This window comes from Rana temporaria, chromosome 7 (assembly GCF_905171775.1).
Source record: "Rana temporaria chromosome 7, aRanTem1.1, whole genome shotgun sequence".
Lineage (NCBI taxonomy): Eukaryota > Metazoa > Chordata > Amphibia > Anura > Ranidae > Rana > Rana temporaria.
Window position 1 is genome coordinate 70,821,785 of NC_053495.1, and position 14,040 is coordinate 70,835,824.

Below are 14,040 nucleotides of genomic sequence, written 5' to 3' on the forward strand. Positions count from 1 at the left end.
GTCGCGCTGCTTCATTAAGCCAGGGAGAGGTGAGTGCTGGAGGGGGGGGCGACAAAAGAGGAGCAGAGCAGCATGGGGCGGTCGCGCTGCTTAACTAAGACAGGGAGATGTGAGCGCTGGGGGGGACAGAGGAGCGGAGGGGACCAGAGCAGCATGGGGGGGGGGGGGGGCCGCGCTGCTTAACTAAGCCAGGGAGATGTGAGCGCTGGGGGGGACAGAGGAGAGCGAAGGGGACCAGAGCAGCAAGGGGGGGTCGCGCTGCTTAACTAAGACAGGGAGAGGTGAGCGCTGGGGGGGACAACAGAGGAGCGGAGGGGACCAGTACATGCCTGCCCAGCTGTCAAACTGAGAAGATGATGTCGGAAGTTGGCAGGCAGCCAGAGCAAGCTGATCATCACAGGACCACCTACCAGAGGGCGCTGATTCGTAAAAAGCGACGGTCTCAATTCCGGCTAGCACAGGCTGAAGTCCGAATACCTACAGTGGGGCCACGTCCCAGCTGCTGCGGTGTAGCCCAGGCGCCAGGACTCAATTTCCAGTCGCCATGGCGACCTGGCGCCTGGGTTTTGTCGAGCCCTGCCTTAAGATGTTTTTCCATTTAGGTCACCTGTGCTGCTGGCAAGTTAAGCGTTATAAAAATTTAGACCGTCACCTGCTGTTCTTGTTGCTGCCTGACAGCCTGTGAAATCTTCCTCTGATTCTGGAGAAGCTGCTGCTGCTGCTGCTGTTGCTGCTGCAGAAGAAGCTGGCAGGCCTGTGGCAAAATAAAACACATCAATGGATTTAGCCAAAATACTTAATTTGAAGTGATTAAAGATTAAATGGTTCACAAACTTTCCATTCACCACACATACCCAACCATAGATAGATAATCAAAAGGAGATAAGAGTATGTATAGGCAAAGTCTGCCCTGGGTTCAGAAACAGGCTTCCTCTACCAAGAACACTACTAAGCGAGGTGCTACTATAGATCTTTAGCACCGACTTATTAAGAGGGCAAAAAGCAGCATTCTATCAACAACAGTGTTCACTATTTCCCTTCAGGCCTTTCGGTCAGGGATGTCTGGCACTGGTCCACAGGCATGAGACTACATGTCTATTCTGGCCTAAAACAACTGACACCCAATATCTCTGGGTACCTTTAGACATACACATATTTTGTCTCCCAAAATTGAACAATGTAAAGGTGGCTCTTTAAAAGAACATTTCTTGTCCTTACACAGTCATCTAATGTTAGTCAAAATTACCAATAAGGCCTCATGCCCATGGACGTTTTTACAGCCACTTTTATGTGTCTGCACTGTGACGTCACAATGGGTGGGGTCACCGGATGACATCACCCGGTGACCACCCCCCATGCCTATATAAATCGTTGTGCACCGTGCACAAGGCATTACAGTGGGGGAGATCGTTGAGTCAACATCGGAAGAAGAGAAGAGGGAAGAACATAATGGGGAAGACCGAGCCACCGCTAGTAAAAGAGCTGGAAGAAGATAGCGGAGGTGCCCAGCAGAAGACGCTGGAGAGAGCGGAGAAGTCGGAAGAAGACCCCCGAAGCTGCCTAATAAATGACTTTAAAAACCTGTGTTTTTTTTTTTTACACTTTTTTCCCCCAGGTGAATACTTTATTCACATAAGGTGGGGGCCGGGATCTGGGGGCCCCCTTATTAAAGAAGGCTCCCAGATTCCGATAAGCCCCCCTCCCGCAGACTTCGACAACCAACGGCCAGGGTTTTTGGGAAGAGGCCCTTGTCCTCATCAACATGGTGACAAGGTGCTTTGGGGGTGGGGGGGCGCATTGCCCCCCCCTGCCCCAAAGCACCAACCCCTGCATGTTGAGGGCACATGGCTTTGTATGGTCTATGAGGGGACGACCGATTGCCCACTTTCCTGACCTGCCGAGCTGCTTGCTCGGATAAGGGTCTGGTATGGATCCTGGAGGAACCCCCCAAAGGGTCTGGTATCATCCTGGGGGGGGGGGGGAATCTCATGCAATTTTTTTTATTTTCGCAGGGTTCCCCCTCAAGATTCACCACACACGATTCGCCCAGAAAGTGGGATCATCTTGATCCGACTTCTGGTGCGACCTCTATTCAAATCAATGGGCTCCCATAGGGAACCATTGATTTTGAATAGAGAAAGAAAAACACGGCTGAAAGCTAGCGCAGCGAAACGTGCATTGAATTCAATGCAAAACGCGGAAAAAAATCGCGGAAAAAATACCCTTTTTTTCCTGGCGTCTGTTCTAGCTTTCAGCCTAGGTTCACACTGCTGCGAATTCAAAATCGCGGTAAAATGCGCGATTTTACCGCGATTTCGGCCGCAATTTAATGTAAATCGCGGCCCGAAATCGCAAAAAGTAGTACAGGAACTACTTTTTGAAATCGCAGATGCGGCGTCGCACTGATTAGGACAGTGCCATTGCCGACAATTGCCGCCGATTTGAGATGCGATTTGACATGTCAAATCGCATCTCAAATCGTTCCAAATCGTACCCAGTGTGAACCAGGGCTAAAGTCCGTTTTTAAAAACGTGCGCGGGCATGTAGCCTAAATGTTTATTCAAAATCTCTGTAGAATCTTTGATGCAAAAAATAGATTAGATATTGCACATGTAGACACAAATATATTCAAAAGGCATAAACTGGAAGATTACCAGCTGAAACTGCTGGATTTGAGGGAGTTGGCTGAGCATGGCGATCTGCTGAGGAGAGAGCTGAGGCCCCATGTTAAACAGTCCTGGGTTCATGTTACTGTTTGGAAATTGCTTCAGCATAGAGGCAGAGACCTGTCAGAAAGAGGGGAAAAAAATAGATTTTGAAACACTGTAGTAATAATTTGAAAGTTAAGAATATATTTGCAAATATGTTCATAAACAAAAATAGGCCATGACCCACCTGTGGAGAGAGGAACTGGGGAGGCACTTGTGCCCGGAGGTTGGGAGAGGAGTTGAGCGATGGCACAGGGTTGTGCATGCCTCGGGATTGTGCACCGCTGTTCCCGAACAGACCGTGATTGCCACCCTAAAAAGAAAAAAATTGTATGACTACATTCCTGAAGCATGTGATTTTACTGGTTTGGTATACTTAAAGGGGTTGTAAACCCTCATGTTTTTTCACCTTAAAAGGAGTTGAAAAGGTTTGCTTTTTATTTTCTAAATAGCTTCATTTAAGCTAGTACATTGTTGGTTCACTTATCTTTTCCTTCGATTTCCCTTCTAAATGTTTTTTTTTTCTTTGTCTGAATTTCTCACTTCCTGTTCCTCCTCAGTAAGCTTGCCCCCATCATCCGAGCCGTTCTGGCTGGGGGTTAGTCAGCGTGCTCGCCCCCTCCCTTGGGACTATATCCCTGTGGGAAGACGCCACAGTCTATATGGCTTAATGACTGTACGTGTCATAGGGCAAGCCTCAGGGAGGAGGTAGAACAGTCTCCAGGTATCATATAAAAGAGAAGAGTATACAGAAGACATAGTGCCGACTGGTTAAAAGGTATTTATTGAACACAATGTAGAAGTGCAATTCACATTTTTGTAGATAAAATGAACATGTGATAGAGTTCACTGTCCATGGGACATCAAACACGCTGTGCTGCTGGTGTCCCCTCTCAACTGGGTCCAGAAGCTGGCTGCGTGTATAGGGGGATTCAGGAGAGAGGACAAGACCACGTCAGGCGCAATGACGTCACAAGACATGCCGCTACTCGCTTTTGAGCATCTGCACTGGTATTCTTGGGCTGTGGCATTACACTGCTACCTAGTGGCATTAGTTGGTACTACAGGGGATAAGCAATACATGATAGCACTATGGAGAAATATGGCTTATAGGTAGCAGACATATCACTTTTTTGGGTATAAGCAGCAACTAGGGGAACACGGACATACTGAAACAAGGTACTGATTGTTCCTAATTACTAAAAATCATAAAACGACAGTATTAAAAAAAAAGTTTGTATATATATATTATATATATATATATATATATATATATATATATATATATATATATATATATATATATATATATATATATATATATATATATATATATATATATATATATATATATATACACATACACACACACACACATGTAAAAAATTGTGTGCACCAAATACCAATATAAGATAAAAATACCATTCAAATAAAACCAAAATTAGTATAAAAAGTATGCACAAATAATATTCAGATAGGTAACACATAAGGCATGATGTTTAGGCTTAATAGACTGGGATGATAATTTGTGAATTTTATTCAAGTTCACTTTATTGCTATAGGGGTTACAGTGGAACCTTGGATTACGAGCATAATCTGTTCCCAGAAGAATGCTTGTAATCCAAAGCACTTGCATATCAAAGTGAGTTTCCCCATAGAAGTCAATGGAAACTAAGATAATTTGTTCCACATTGACTTCTATTGAATGCAGTACAGCAGGGGTGGGGGTGGGCCGGAGAGACATGGAAATACTTGGAGACCGCTCGGATGCACTTGGAAACCCTCAGAGGTTCGGGAACACTCGGGAATGGAGTATTTCTGAGTGTTTCCGAGTGCATCCAAATGGCTCAGAGTGTCACCTGCGCCTCTGCACCTCTGACCAAATGCGGTACTGCACACTGTAATTATATTTCTTGATATTATGTTGCTATTGGGATTTAACTGTTCATTGATGAATAAGCCCTTATTAAGGGGCAATAATGAGTTTAAAAAAGCAGAGGGGGGGGATACGGAATATGGGTAATAGACTAAATGTAAATATGCATAAGGATCAGGGAGTAAATTGGACAAGGGTGTTGTAAGTGCAATAAGATGCCCTGTAGCTCAATCAAAAATATGTCAAGAAATGGCTAGAGAGACTAACTTGTTTATATGTATAATTCGAGATATGTGGTGGTCCCACATAGGAAGACTATGTGCTCCCCCCCAGGCTGGATCCAAACCCCACCACCACGTCAGCTGCTGAACCTGACGACACAAAAATAGCAATGCAGTGTGCGAGGGGACCCCCCCCCCCCTGAGGAGCAACCAGTGAAGATCGTACAGATGGTCATATAATTATTACATGAGGTGACTATATACTTGCTAAAGGAGGAGACCAGCCACCACCCAACATCATAGACATCACCCCATAAACGATTGGAACTCTGTAGGAGGAAACTAAAAAGGGGTTGTTATTAATAAGACAATCACAGAATGGTACTAATTTCTAGCTCCTCATTAAGTCTGCCAAGAGAGAGTGTATTGAGGGTGTATACACAGTATGTCTCAAATTCACAGAGCCTGTGGAATCGCTCTGCTTCGTGGAGACATCTGGGTATCTTTTCGATCACCCAAACTTCTAGGCTATCTGTAGATTTTTGGTGGCATTCTGCAAAATGGTGGGGGACACAATGCTTGACCTTACCCGCCTCTAAAAAATCAGCAATGTTTGCCGAATTGTTTTCTGAGGGGGCGAATGGTGCGGTCTATGTAGAGTAGTCTGTAAGGACAAGTGAGACCATATAATACAAAATTGAGAAACAATTAATGAACTCCTATAATGTAAAGGTTTTCCCTTTTGATGAATACTCTTTTCTACCATGTTTTACAAAGTGCTTTTTTACATTGGCACATACCCTGGAGGGGAAAGAGACAAAACTGTGGGATTAAAATAGCATTATTAGGCTCCATGTACACGGGACATTTTTACAACTGCTTCTAAATGATTAAACTTGACAGATAGTAACCCACGTCTAAAACGTTTGTTTTGCCACGTTTACATGCCGCATTTAGTGTTTAGAAGCGTTTAAAAAAAAATGTAAATGCCCAAAAGCTAAAAAAACGCCTATAAACCGAACACTGCTAAACGCAGGTTACCGTGTTTAACCGCATTTAGTGTCAAACATGGAAACCTTCTGAACCCATTTTTTTGCCTTCAAAGAAACGCTGTTAAACGCAACTGCCTAAAAACAGAAATAAACGAGACTGTGTACATGGTCACTTAGGATAACATTGAATGAGTTCAGGAAAAGTTGAAAAAAGCGTCCAACTGCCTCTGAACGTACGCTTAGCAGCGTCCTGTGTACATGGAGGGTTCAACTTACTTGGAGAAATATTATTGAGATTGGGAGCTTTCCTGTATGTGACACGAGGTCTGTTAGGGAGAAAAGTTTTTAAATGTAGAATGAGAAAATTGAGTACTGTCCGTGAAACTTTTTTTTATTTGCAGTACTGCTTGGACCTTGAAGACCCCGAAAGCTTGTCCTGAAAAATTGTATGTTAGTGCAAATAAAAAAAGTATCACGGACAGTACTCAATTTTCTCTATCACAATTGCACTAATACGGCTACAATCACATCAAGTGTAAATGTGGAATAAGATGCTTCAATGTTTTTTTTAGAATATGTTCTATGTTCTGGTACTGATGGTGAAATCTTGTAGTGAATCTAACAGTGTGGTTAGTTTTTGTATCTTCCCTCTACATAAAAATGTGCAAGCCTGTTGGATAAGGGGTTCAAGGTAACCCTTGTCTAAAAGTTTTTGTTTCAGAAGAGAACTTTTCTCTACACAATCTGTTATTTTGGTGTATTTTTAGTCCATCTGGGCTCCATCTGGGGTAATGGCAAAATGCAGATATATTAATGCTCTTTGTCACTTGTCATGCCAAACCCAACACCATCTTTCTTCCACAGTTGTCGCACTGCATTTATATCTGCATTTTGTTGGTGAAAATAAATAAATCCCAGCTTACTGATGCTTTGCTGAGATTTCCAGGGATATGCATAGCAACAGCTGTGATTTAAAGACAATATGCAAAAAAAAAAAAATTATATAAACATTCTAAATAATTGCCAGCAGCAGTGTGAATGTCAGCCACCTGGCGTCACAATGAGCTTGAAAGAAAGAATGAACACCGCGTTAAGCTATGCAGTGTAACAAGTGCAAAAAACAATATGAGTCACAGTGAGACAATAACTGTGATATGATAACAGTCCAAGTCCCACTTCAATGTGAGGTAAAGTGCTCACGCGTTGATCAAAAACCAGTGCTCCAAAGTGTGCAGACACAGGTGCCCCACATGGATGTGCACTCACCCTTAAACCCATTTCACACTGAGGCGGGGTCAGCGGTAACCGTATTTTTTGCGGAGGTATTTGGCCGCTAGCGGGGTGTTTTTTTATTCCTGCTAGGAGCTGAAAAAGGGTTAAAACCACCCACAAAGCGCTACTGCCGGCGGTATGTTCATACCATGTATGAACACACGATCAATGTATGAACACATGATCAATCTCTTCCCCTAGTCAGTCCCACCCCCCTACAGATAGAACACACATTAGGGGAACACAGTTAACCCCTTATATATAGCAGATTGCCATCATTTTTAGTAAAAAAAAATAATAATAAAAATGTCATAAATCTATCCCCCATTTTGTAGACGCTATAACTTTTGTGAAAACCAATCAGTAACCGCTTATTGCGATTTGTTTTACCACAAATATGTAGAAGAATACATATCGGCCTAAACTGTGTAAAAAAAATTGTTTTTTTTTATCAAAAATTGGGATATTTATTACAGCAAAAAGTGAATTATATTGTTTTTTTTTTTTCAAAATTGTCGCTCCTCTTGTTTGTAGCGCAAAAAATAAAAACTGCAGAGATAATCAAATACCACCAAAAGAAAGCTCTATTTGTGGGGGGGAAAAAAGGACGTCAATTTTGTTTGGGTACACGTTGCACAGCCATGCAATTGTCAGTTAAAGCAACACAGTGCTGTATCCCAAAAAATGGATTGAGCAGCCAAATCTTCTGGTGCTGAAGTGGTTAAGATAAGGTACATATTATTATTACACAGCGCCCCCTATCACCTATTTTTCCTATTGCACAGTGTTCTGTTACTGTCTTGGGAAGCAGATATATATAAGGTTTTGATTTATAAATTATTGTTTGGTTCCCTTTTACACTATAGTGCATAGCCGCTTGAACTTTTGTTCCAAGCGCAGATATACAGTTGTGGTCATAACTTTACACACCCTGGCAGAATTTATGATTTCTTGACCATTTTTCAGAGAATATGAATGCTAAAACAAAAACATTTTTCACTCATGGTTAGTGTTTGGCTGAAGCCATTTATTATTAATCAACTGTGTTTAGTCTTTTTAAATCATAATAAGACCAGAAACTACCTAAATGACCCTGATCAAAAGTTTACATACCCCAGTTCGTAATACCGTGTAGTGGCCCCTTTAAGATCAATGACAGCTTGAAGTCTTTTGTGGTATTTGTGGATGAGGCTTTTTATTTTCTCAGATGGTAAAGCTGCCCATTCCTCTTGGCAAAAAGCCTCCAGTTCCTGTAAATGCTTGGGCTGTCTTGCAAGAACTGCACGTTTGAGATCTCCCCAGAGTGGCTTAATGATATTGAGGTCAGGAGAATTAGATGGCCACTCCAGAACCTTCACTTTATTCTGCTGTATTTTTTGATAACATACTGCATTCATCTTGCCATTAATTTTGACCACATTTCCTGTGCCTTTGTAGCTCACACATCCCCAAAACATCAGAGATCCACCTCCGTATTTCACAGTAGGAATGGTGTACCTTTCATCATAGGCCTTGTTGACTCCTCTCAAAATGTAGCATTTATGGTTGTGGCCAAAAAAACTAAAATTTTGGTCTCATCACTCCAAATGACTTTGTGCCAGAAGGTTTGAGGCTGGTCTCTGTGCTGTTTGGCATTATGTAAGCGGAATACATTGTGGCATTTGCGTAGTATTGGCTTTCTTCTGGCGACTCGACCATGCAGCCCATCTTTCAATACCTCCTTATTGTGCATCTTGAAACAGCCAGACCATGTTTTCAGAGAGTCCTGTATTTCACCTGAAGTTATTTGTGGGTTTTTCTTTGCATCCCGAACAATTTTCCTGGCAGTTGTGGCTAAAAATTTTGTTGGTCTACCTGACCGTGGTTTGGTTTCAACAGAACCCCTGATTTTCCACTTCTTGATTAGAGTTTGAAAACTGCTGATTGGCATTCCCAATTCCTTGGATTTCTTTTTATATCCCTTTCCTGTTTTATACACTTCAACTACCTTTTCACGTAGATCCTTTGACAATTCCTTTGCTTTCCCTATGACCCTATGACATTCCAGAAAAGTCAGTGCAGCACTGGATGAAAGATGCAAGGGTCTGTCAGAAGTCCAGAAACACCTTAACCATTTCATACACACACACACACACTAATTACAAGCAAACAGATCACAGGTGAGCATGGTTACCTTTAATAGCCATTCAACCCCCTGTGTGTCAACTTGTGTGCATGTTATGCCAAAATCACCTGGGTATGTAAACTTTTGATTAGGGTCATTTGGGCAGTTTCTGTTGTCATTATGATTTAAATTCCCCTAGCCCCACTCAAACCCAGAATCAACAATATAAACTTAATGGAAAAAATCTTCCATACCCTACAAAACACTAATCACATATTTAATAACAAATGGTCTCCTTGGATTGAGCATTCCCCCCTATTCTTTAACCCAATCTAGACTCCCCTTGTTTGTCATACTTTATTTGATATGGTTTGATCTCAGCCTATGACACTGTTTTTCCGTCCTTCAACTTGTCTGCTAATATGGATAATATTTGAAACCTTTATGCAATATACTGATTTGTCTACTCGTTCTGATTTCTCATACGATTTAACCCTCATTTTGTATCTGCATTATTTGTATGGATCTGTACCACCATCTATTTCTTTAATAAAAGTTTGTAAACAAAAAAATAAAATAAAAAGAGTAAACACAGTTGACTGATAATAAATGGCTTCAGCCAAACACTAACCATGAGTGAAATCTTTTTTGTTTTATCATTCATATTCTCTGAAAAATGCCCAAGAAATCATAAATTCTGCCAGGGTATGTAAACTTATGAGCACAACTGTATATTTTCTGTATCATGGACATCTGTGAACGAAAGACCAAACCGGTTGCTGTTACAAAATAAAACAAACAATTTTTTTTAGATCGAATGCGTGGTCCCAGATAATGATCACATTATCAATATATATTGGCTGAAAACAATTACATTTTCCACAAATGGGTCGTTTTGCCATATGTATCTGTTTTCCCAGAAACCCATGGCAAGGTCTGCATAGGATGATGCAAAATCGATGCCCATTGCGGTCCCTTGGGTCTGTAAAAATAAATCATCATTAAAGGGGAGGTTCACCCTATAAAAAATTTCTAACACTACATCCAGCCCAGTTCTGCATATAAAATTACACTGACCTTTTATTTATTTTTTTCCGTAGATAGCTATAGCCTTAGAATTCACCGCGGCTTCCGGGTAGGGAATCCCGCGGGAGTGGGCATTCCTATTGACATGCCAATTGATTGACATGCTAAACGACGGCGCACACAGCGCGTCAAGACTTCCCGAAGGAAGCTTGGGTCGGCTCGGCTCTATTTGGCGCCTGCGCACTGGCGCTGAATAGAGCCGACCCGAGCTCCTTTCGGGATGTCGTGACGCGCTGTGTGCGCCGTCGTTTAGCATGTCAATCAATTGGCATGTCAAAAGGAACGCCCACTCCCGTGGGATTCCCTACCCAGAAGCCGCGGTGAATTCTAAGGCTAAACGCTATCTACGGCGAAAAAAAAAAAAAAAAAGGTCAGTGTAATTTTATTTGCAGAACTGGGCTGGATGTAGTGTTAGAAATTTTTTATAGGGTGAACCTCCCCTTTAAGGCTGAAATAATTGTGTGTTAGGCAACATTTTGTAGCTTTTAGAATGAACTTGACTTCTCTGTGATTGATGCAGGGATCTGTTGAGAGGAAGTGATTAAGGGCCAAGAGTCCTAACTGATGGGGAATGGAAGTGTATAGGGAAGTGACATCTAACGAGACCCATGAGTAACTAGGTTCCAGTGTATATGGTTTTAACTGTTCTAATAAGTGGATACTGTCCCATTATACTGGTCTATGTATAATGAAAAAACAGTGATGATACTTTCCATGGTGGCGATGAGAGACCTGCCTGGAGGAGTAGTTTGATTCTTGTGAATTTTGGGTATGTGGTAGAAATGGGGACTACGGTAGAACTCCCCAATTAGAAAGGAGGCTCCAAATGTATCAATGGTACCACTGGAAAGGGTTACATTTTACATAGGAAGTAGTGTCAGCAAGTAGCCTGTATACCTCTGCAATGTATTTTTCATCTTGGGTGACAATACCTCCAACTCTATCTGCAGTTTCTATGATGATGTCACTGTTGTCCATACATTTTTTACAGTTTGGTGAGATGACTTAGAATATTGTGCATTCTATGGGGGAGTTGGCACAAAAGTCTGAATAGACCACTCTATAGAAGTCTATATAGTCTCTAAATGTGGGCCTTTTGCGCGACATGGATAAAAAAAACTGATTTGGGAGGTGAGCTCCAGCTGAGGTCACTGTAGGAGCTCTGATGGTAGAATGGCTCAAGGGTCTCGATAACTTCTGCCTCAAAATCAAAAATTGTGGGGTGGGAGGTAAGCGTTGTGCATTCATCATCCTCATGGTTAACAGGAAAGTAATTTTCTTTCGATGGCTTTATCTGGAAATACCTTTTTAAGGTTAGATTTCTGATAAACAGTATCTCACAAAAGTGAGAACAGCCCTCATATTTTTGTTAATTTCATTATATCTTTTCATGTGACAACACTGAAGAAATTAAACTTTGCTACAATGTAAAGTAGCGAGTGTACAGCTTGTAAAACAGTGTAAATTTGCAGTTTTCTCAAAATAACACACAGCCATTAATGTCTAAACCGCTGGCAACAAAAGTGAGTAGCTTCCCAAGTGAAAATGTCCAAACTGGGCCCAATTAGCCATTTTCCCTCCCGTGTCATGTGACTTTTTAGTGTCTTATACGCCGGAAAATATGGTAAATAGTTTTCAAAATGTTTTACAAATAAATATCTGAAAAGTGTCAATACTCAGTCAATACTTTGTAGAACCACCTTTTGCTGCAATTACAGCTGCAAGTCTGTCAACAGCCTTGCACATCTAGAGTGAAAATGTTGCCCATTCTTCTTTTAAAAATAGCTCAAGCTCTGTCAGATTGGATGGAGAGCGTCTGAACAGCAATTTTCATGTCTTGCCACAGATTCTCAATCGGATTTAGGTCTGGACTTTCACTGGGCCATTCTAACACATGAATATGCTTTGATCTAAACCATTCTATTGTAGCTTTGGCTGTATGTTTAGGGTCGTTGTCCTGCTGGAAGGCGAACCTCCGCCCCTGTCTCAAGTCTTTTTGCAGACCAACAGGTTTTCTTCTAAGAGTGACCTGTATTTGGCTCCATCCATCTTCCCATCAACTCTGACCAGCTTCCCTGTCCCTGCTGAAGAAAAGCATCCCCACAACATTATGCTACCACCACCAAGTTTCAGAGTGGAGATGGCGTGTTCAGGGTGATGTGCAGTGTTAGTTTTCCACTGCACACATTGTTTTGCTTTTAGGCCACAAAGTAAAATTTTGGTCTTATCTGACCAGAGCACTCTTTTCCACATTTGCGCTGTCCCCCACATGGCTTCTCACAAACTGCAAATGGGACTTCTTATGGCCTTCTTTCAACAATCGCTTTCTTCTTGCCACTCTTCTATAAAGCCCAGATTTGTGGAGTGCACGACTAATAGTTGTCCTGTGGACAGATTCTCTCACCTGGGCTGTGGATCTCTGCAGCTCCTCCAGAGTTACCATGGGCCTCTTGGCTGCTTCTCTGATTAATGCTCTTCTTGCCCCATTAGGTGGATGGCCATGTCTTGGTAGGTTTGCAGTTGTGCCATACCGTTTCCATTTTCGGATGATGGATTGAACAGTGCTCCGTGAGATGTTCAAAGCTTGGGATATTTTTTAAATAACCTAACCCTGCTTTAACCTTCTACACAACTTTATCCCTGACCTGTCTGGTGTGTTCCTTGGCATTTATGATGCCGTTTGTTCACTAAGGTTCTCTATCAAACCTCTGAGGGCTTCACAGAACAGCTGTATTTATACTGAGATTAAATTGCACACAGGTGGACTTTTCTAATTAGGCGACTTCTGAAGGCAATTGGTTCCACTAGATTTTAGCTAGGGGTATCAATGTAAATGGAGCTGAATACAAATGCACGCTACACTTTTCAGATATTTATAAAAATAAAATTGAAAACCATTTATAATTTTCCTTCCACTTCACAATTATGTGCCACTTTGTGTTGGTCTATCACATAAATCCCAATAAAATACATTTACCTTTTTGGTTGTAAAATGGCAAAATGTAGAACATTTACAAAGGGGTATGAATCCTTTTTAAGGCACTGTAAATACACGTGATATTTCAGTTTTTTCTTTTTAACCACTTGCTTACTGGGCACATATACCGTATTTATCGGCGTATACCGCGCACTATTTTGCCCTGAAAATCAGGGCAAAATCGTGGGTGCGCGATATACGCCGATACCCGCTTTCCCGCCATGAGTTTGAATACTGCGCCCGCATATAGCGAGCGCAGTACACTCGTGAATCTTCGGCCAGTCTCGGCGCCTCTTGTACTGACGTCCTGAGCGTACAGGACGTCAGTGCGAGAGGCGCCCGAGCCTGCCCGAAGATTCACGAGTGTACTGCGCTCGCTATATGCGGGCGCAGTATTCAAAGTCGTGGCGGGAAACGAGCGGGAGGACGCCGCCGAAGGACGCCGGACCCGCCGAAGATGGACACCGGACCCGCCGAAGATGGACACCGGACCCGCCGAAGATGGACACCGGACCCGCCGAAGATGGACGCCCGACCCGCCGAAGATGGACGCCCGACCCGCCGAAGACGGACGCCCGACCCGCCGAAGACGGACGCCCGACCCGCCGAAGACGGACGCCGGACCCGCCGAAGAGGACACCCGAAGCCGCAGAAGGACGCCGGACCCGACGAGGCCGCAGATGGACGCCGCGCAAGACATCAAAACTGTAAGTACAAAAAAACAAAAAATCTTTTTTTCCCACAGGATTGGGGGCCACTTTGGGGGTGCGCGGTATACGCCAGAGCGCGTTATACTGCGATAAA

The 14,040-nt window shown here is 42.7% G+C and overlaps 1 protein-coding gene across 1 annotated transcript in view; it reads right to left on the bottom strand.

Moving 5' to 3' along the window:
* Positions 1-14,040, bottom strand: part of TNRC6B (trinucleotide repeat containing adaptor 6B) — a 512,528-nt gene that overhangs the window by 153,688 nt on the left and 344,800 nt on the right. The window contains 3 exon segments of the mRNA XM_040359579.1: positions 653-754; positions 2,655-2,786; positions 2,896-3,021. Of these exon segments, the coding sequence (XP_040215513.1) occupies positions 653-754; positions 2,655-2,786; positions 2,896-3,021 (360 nt within the window).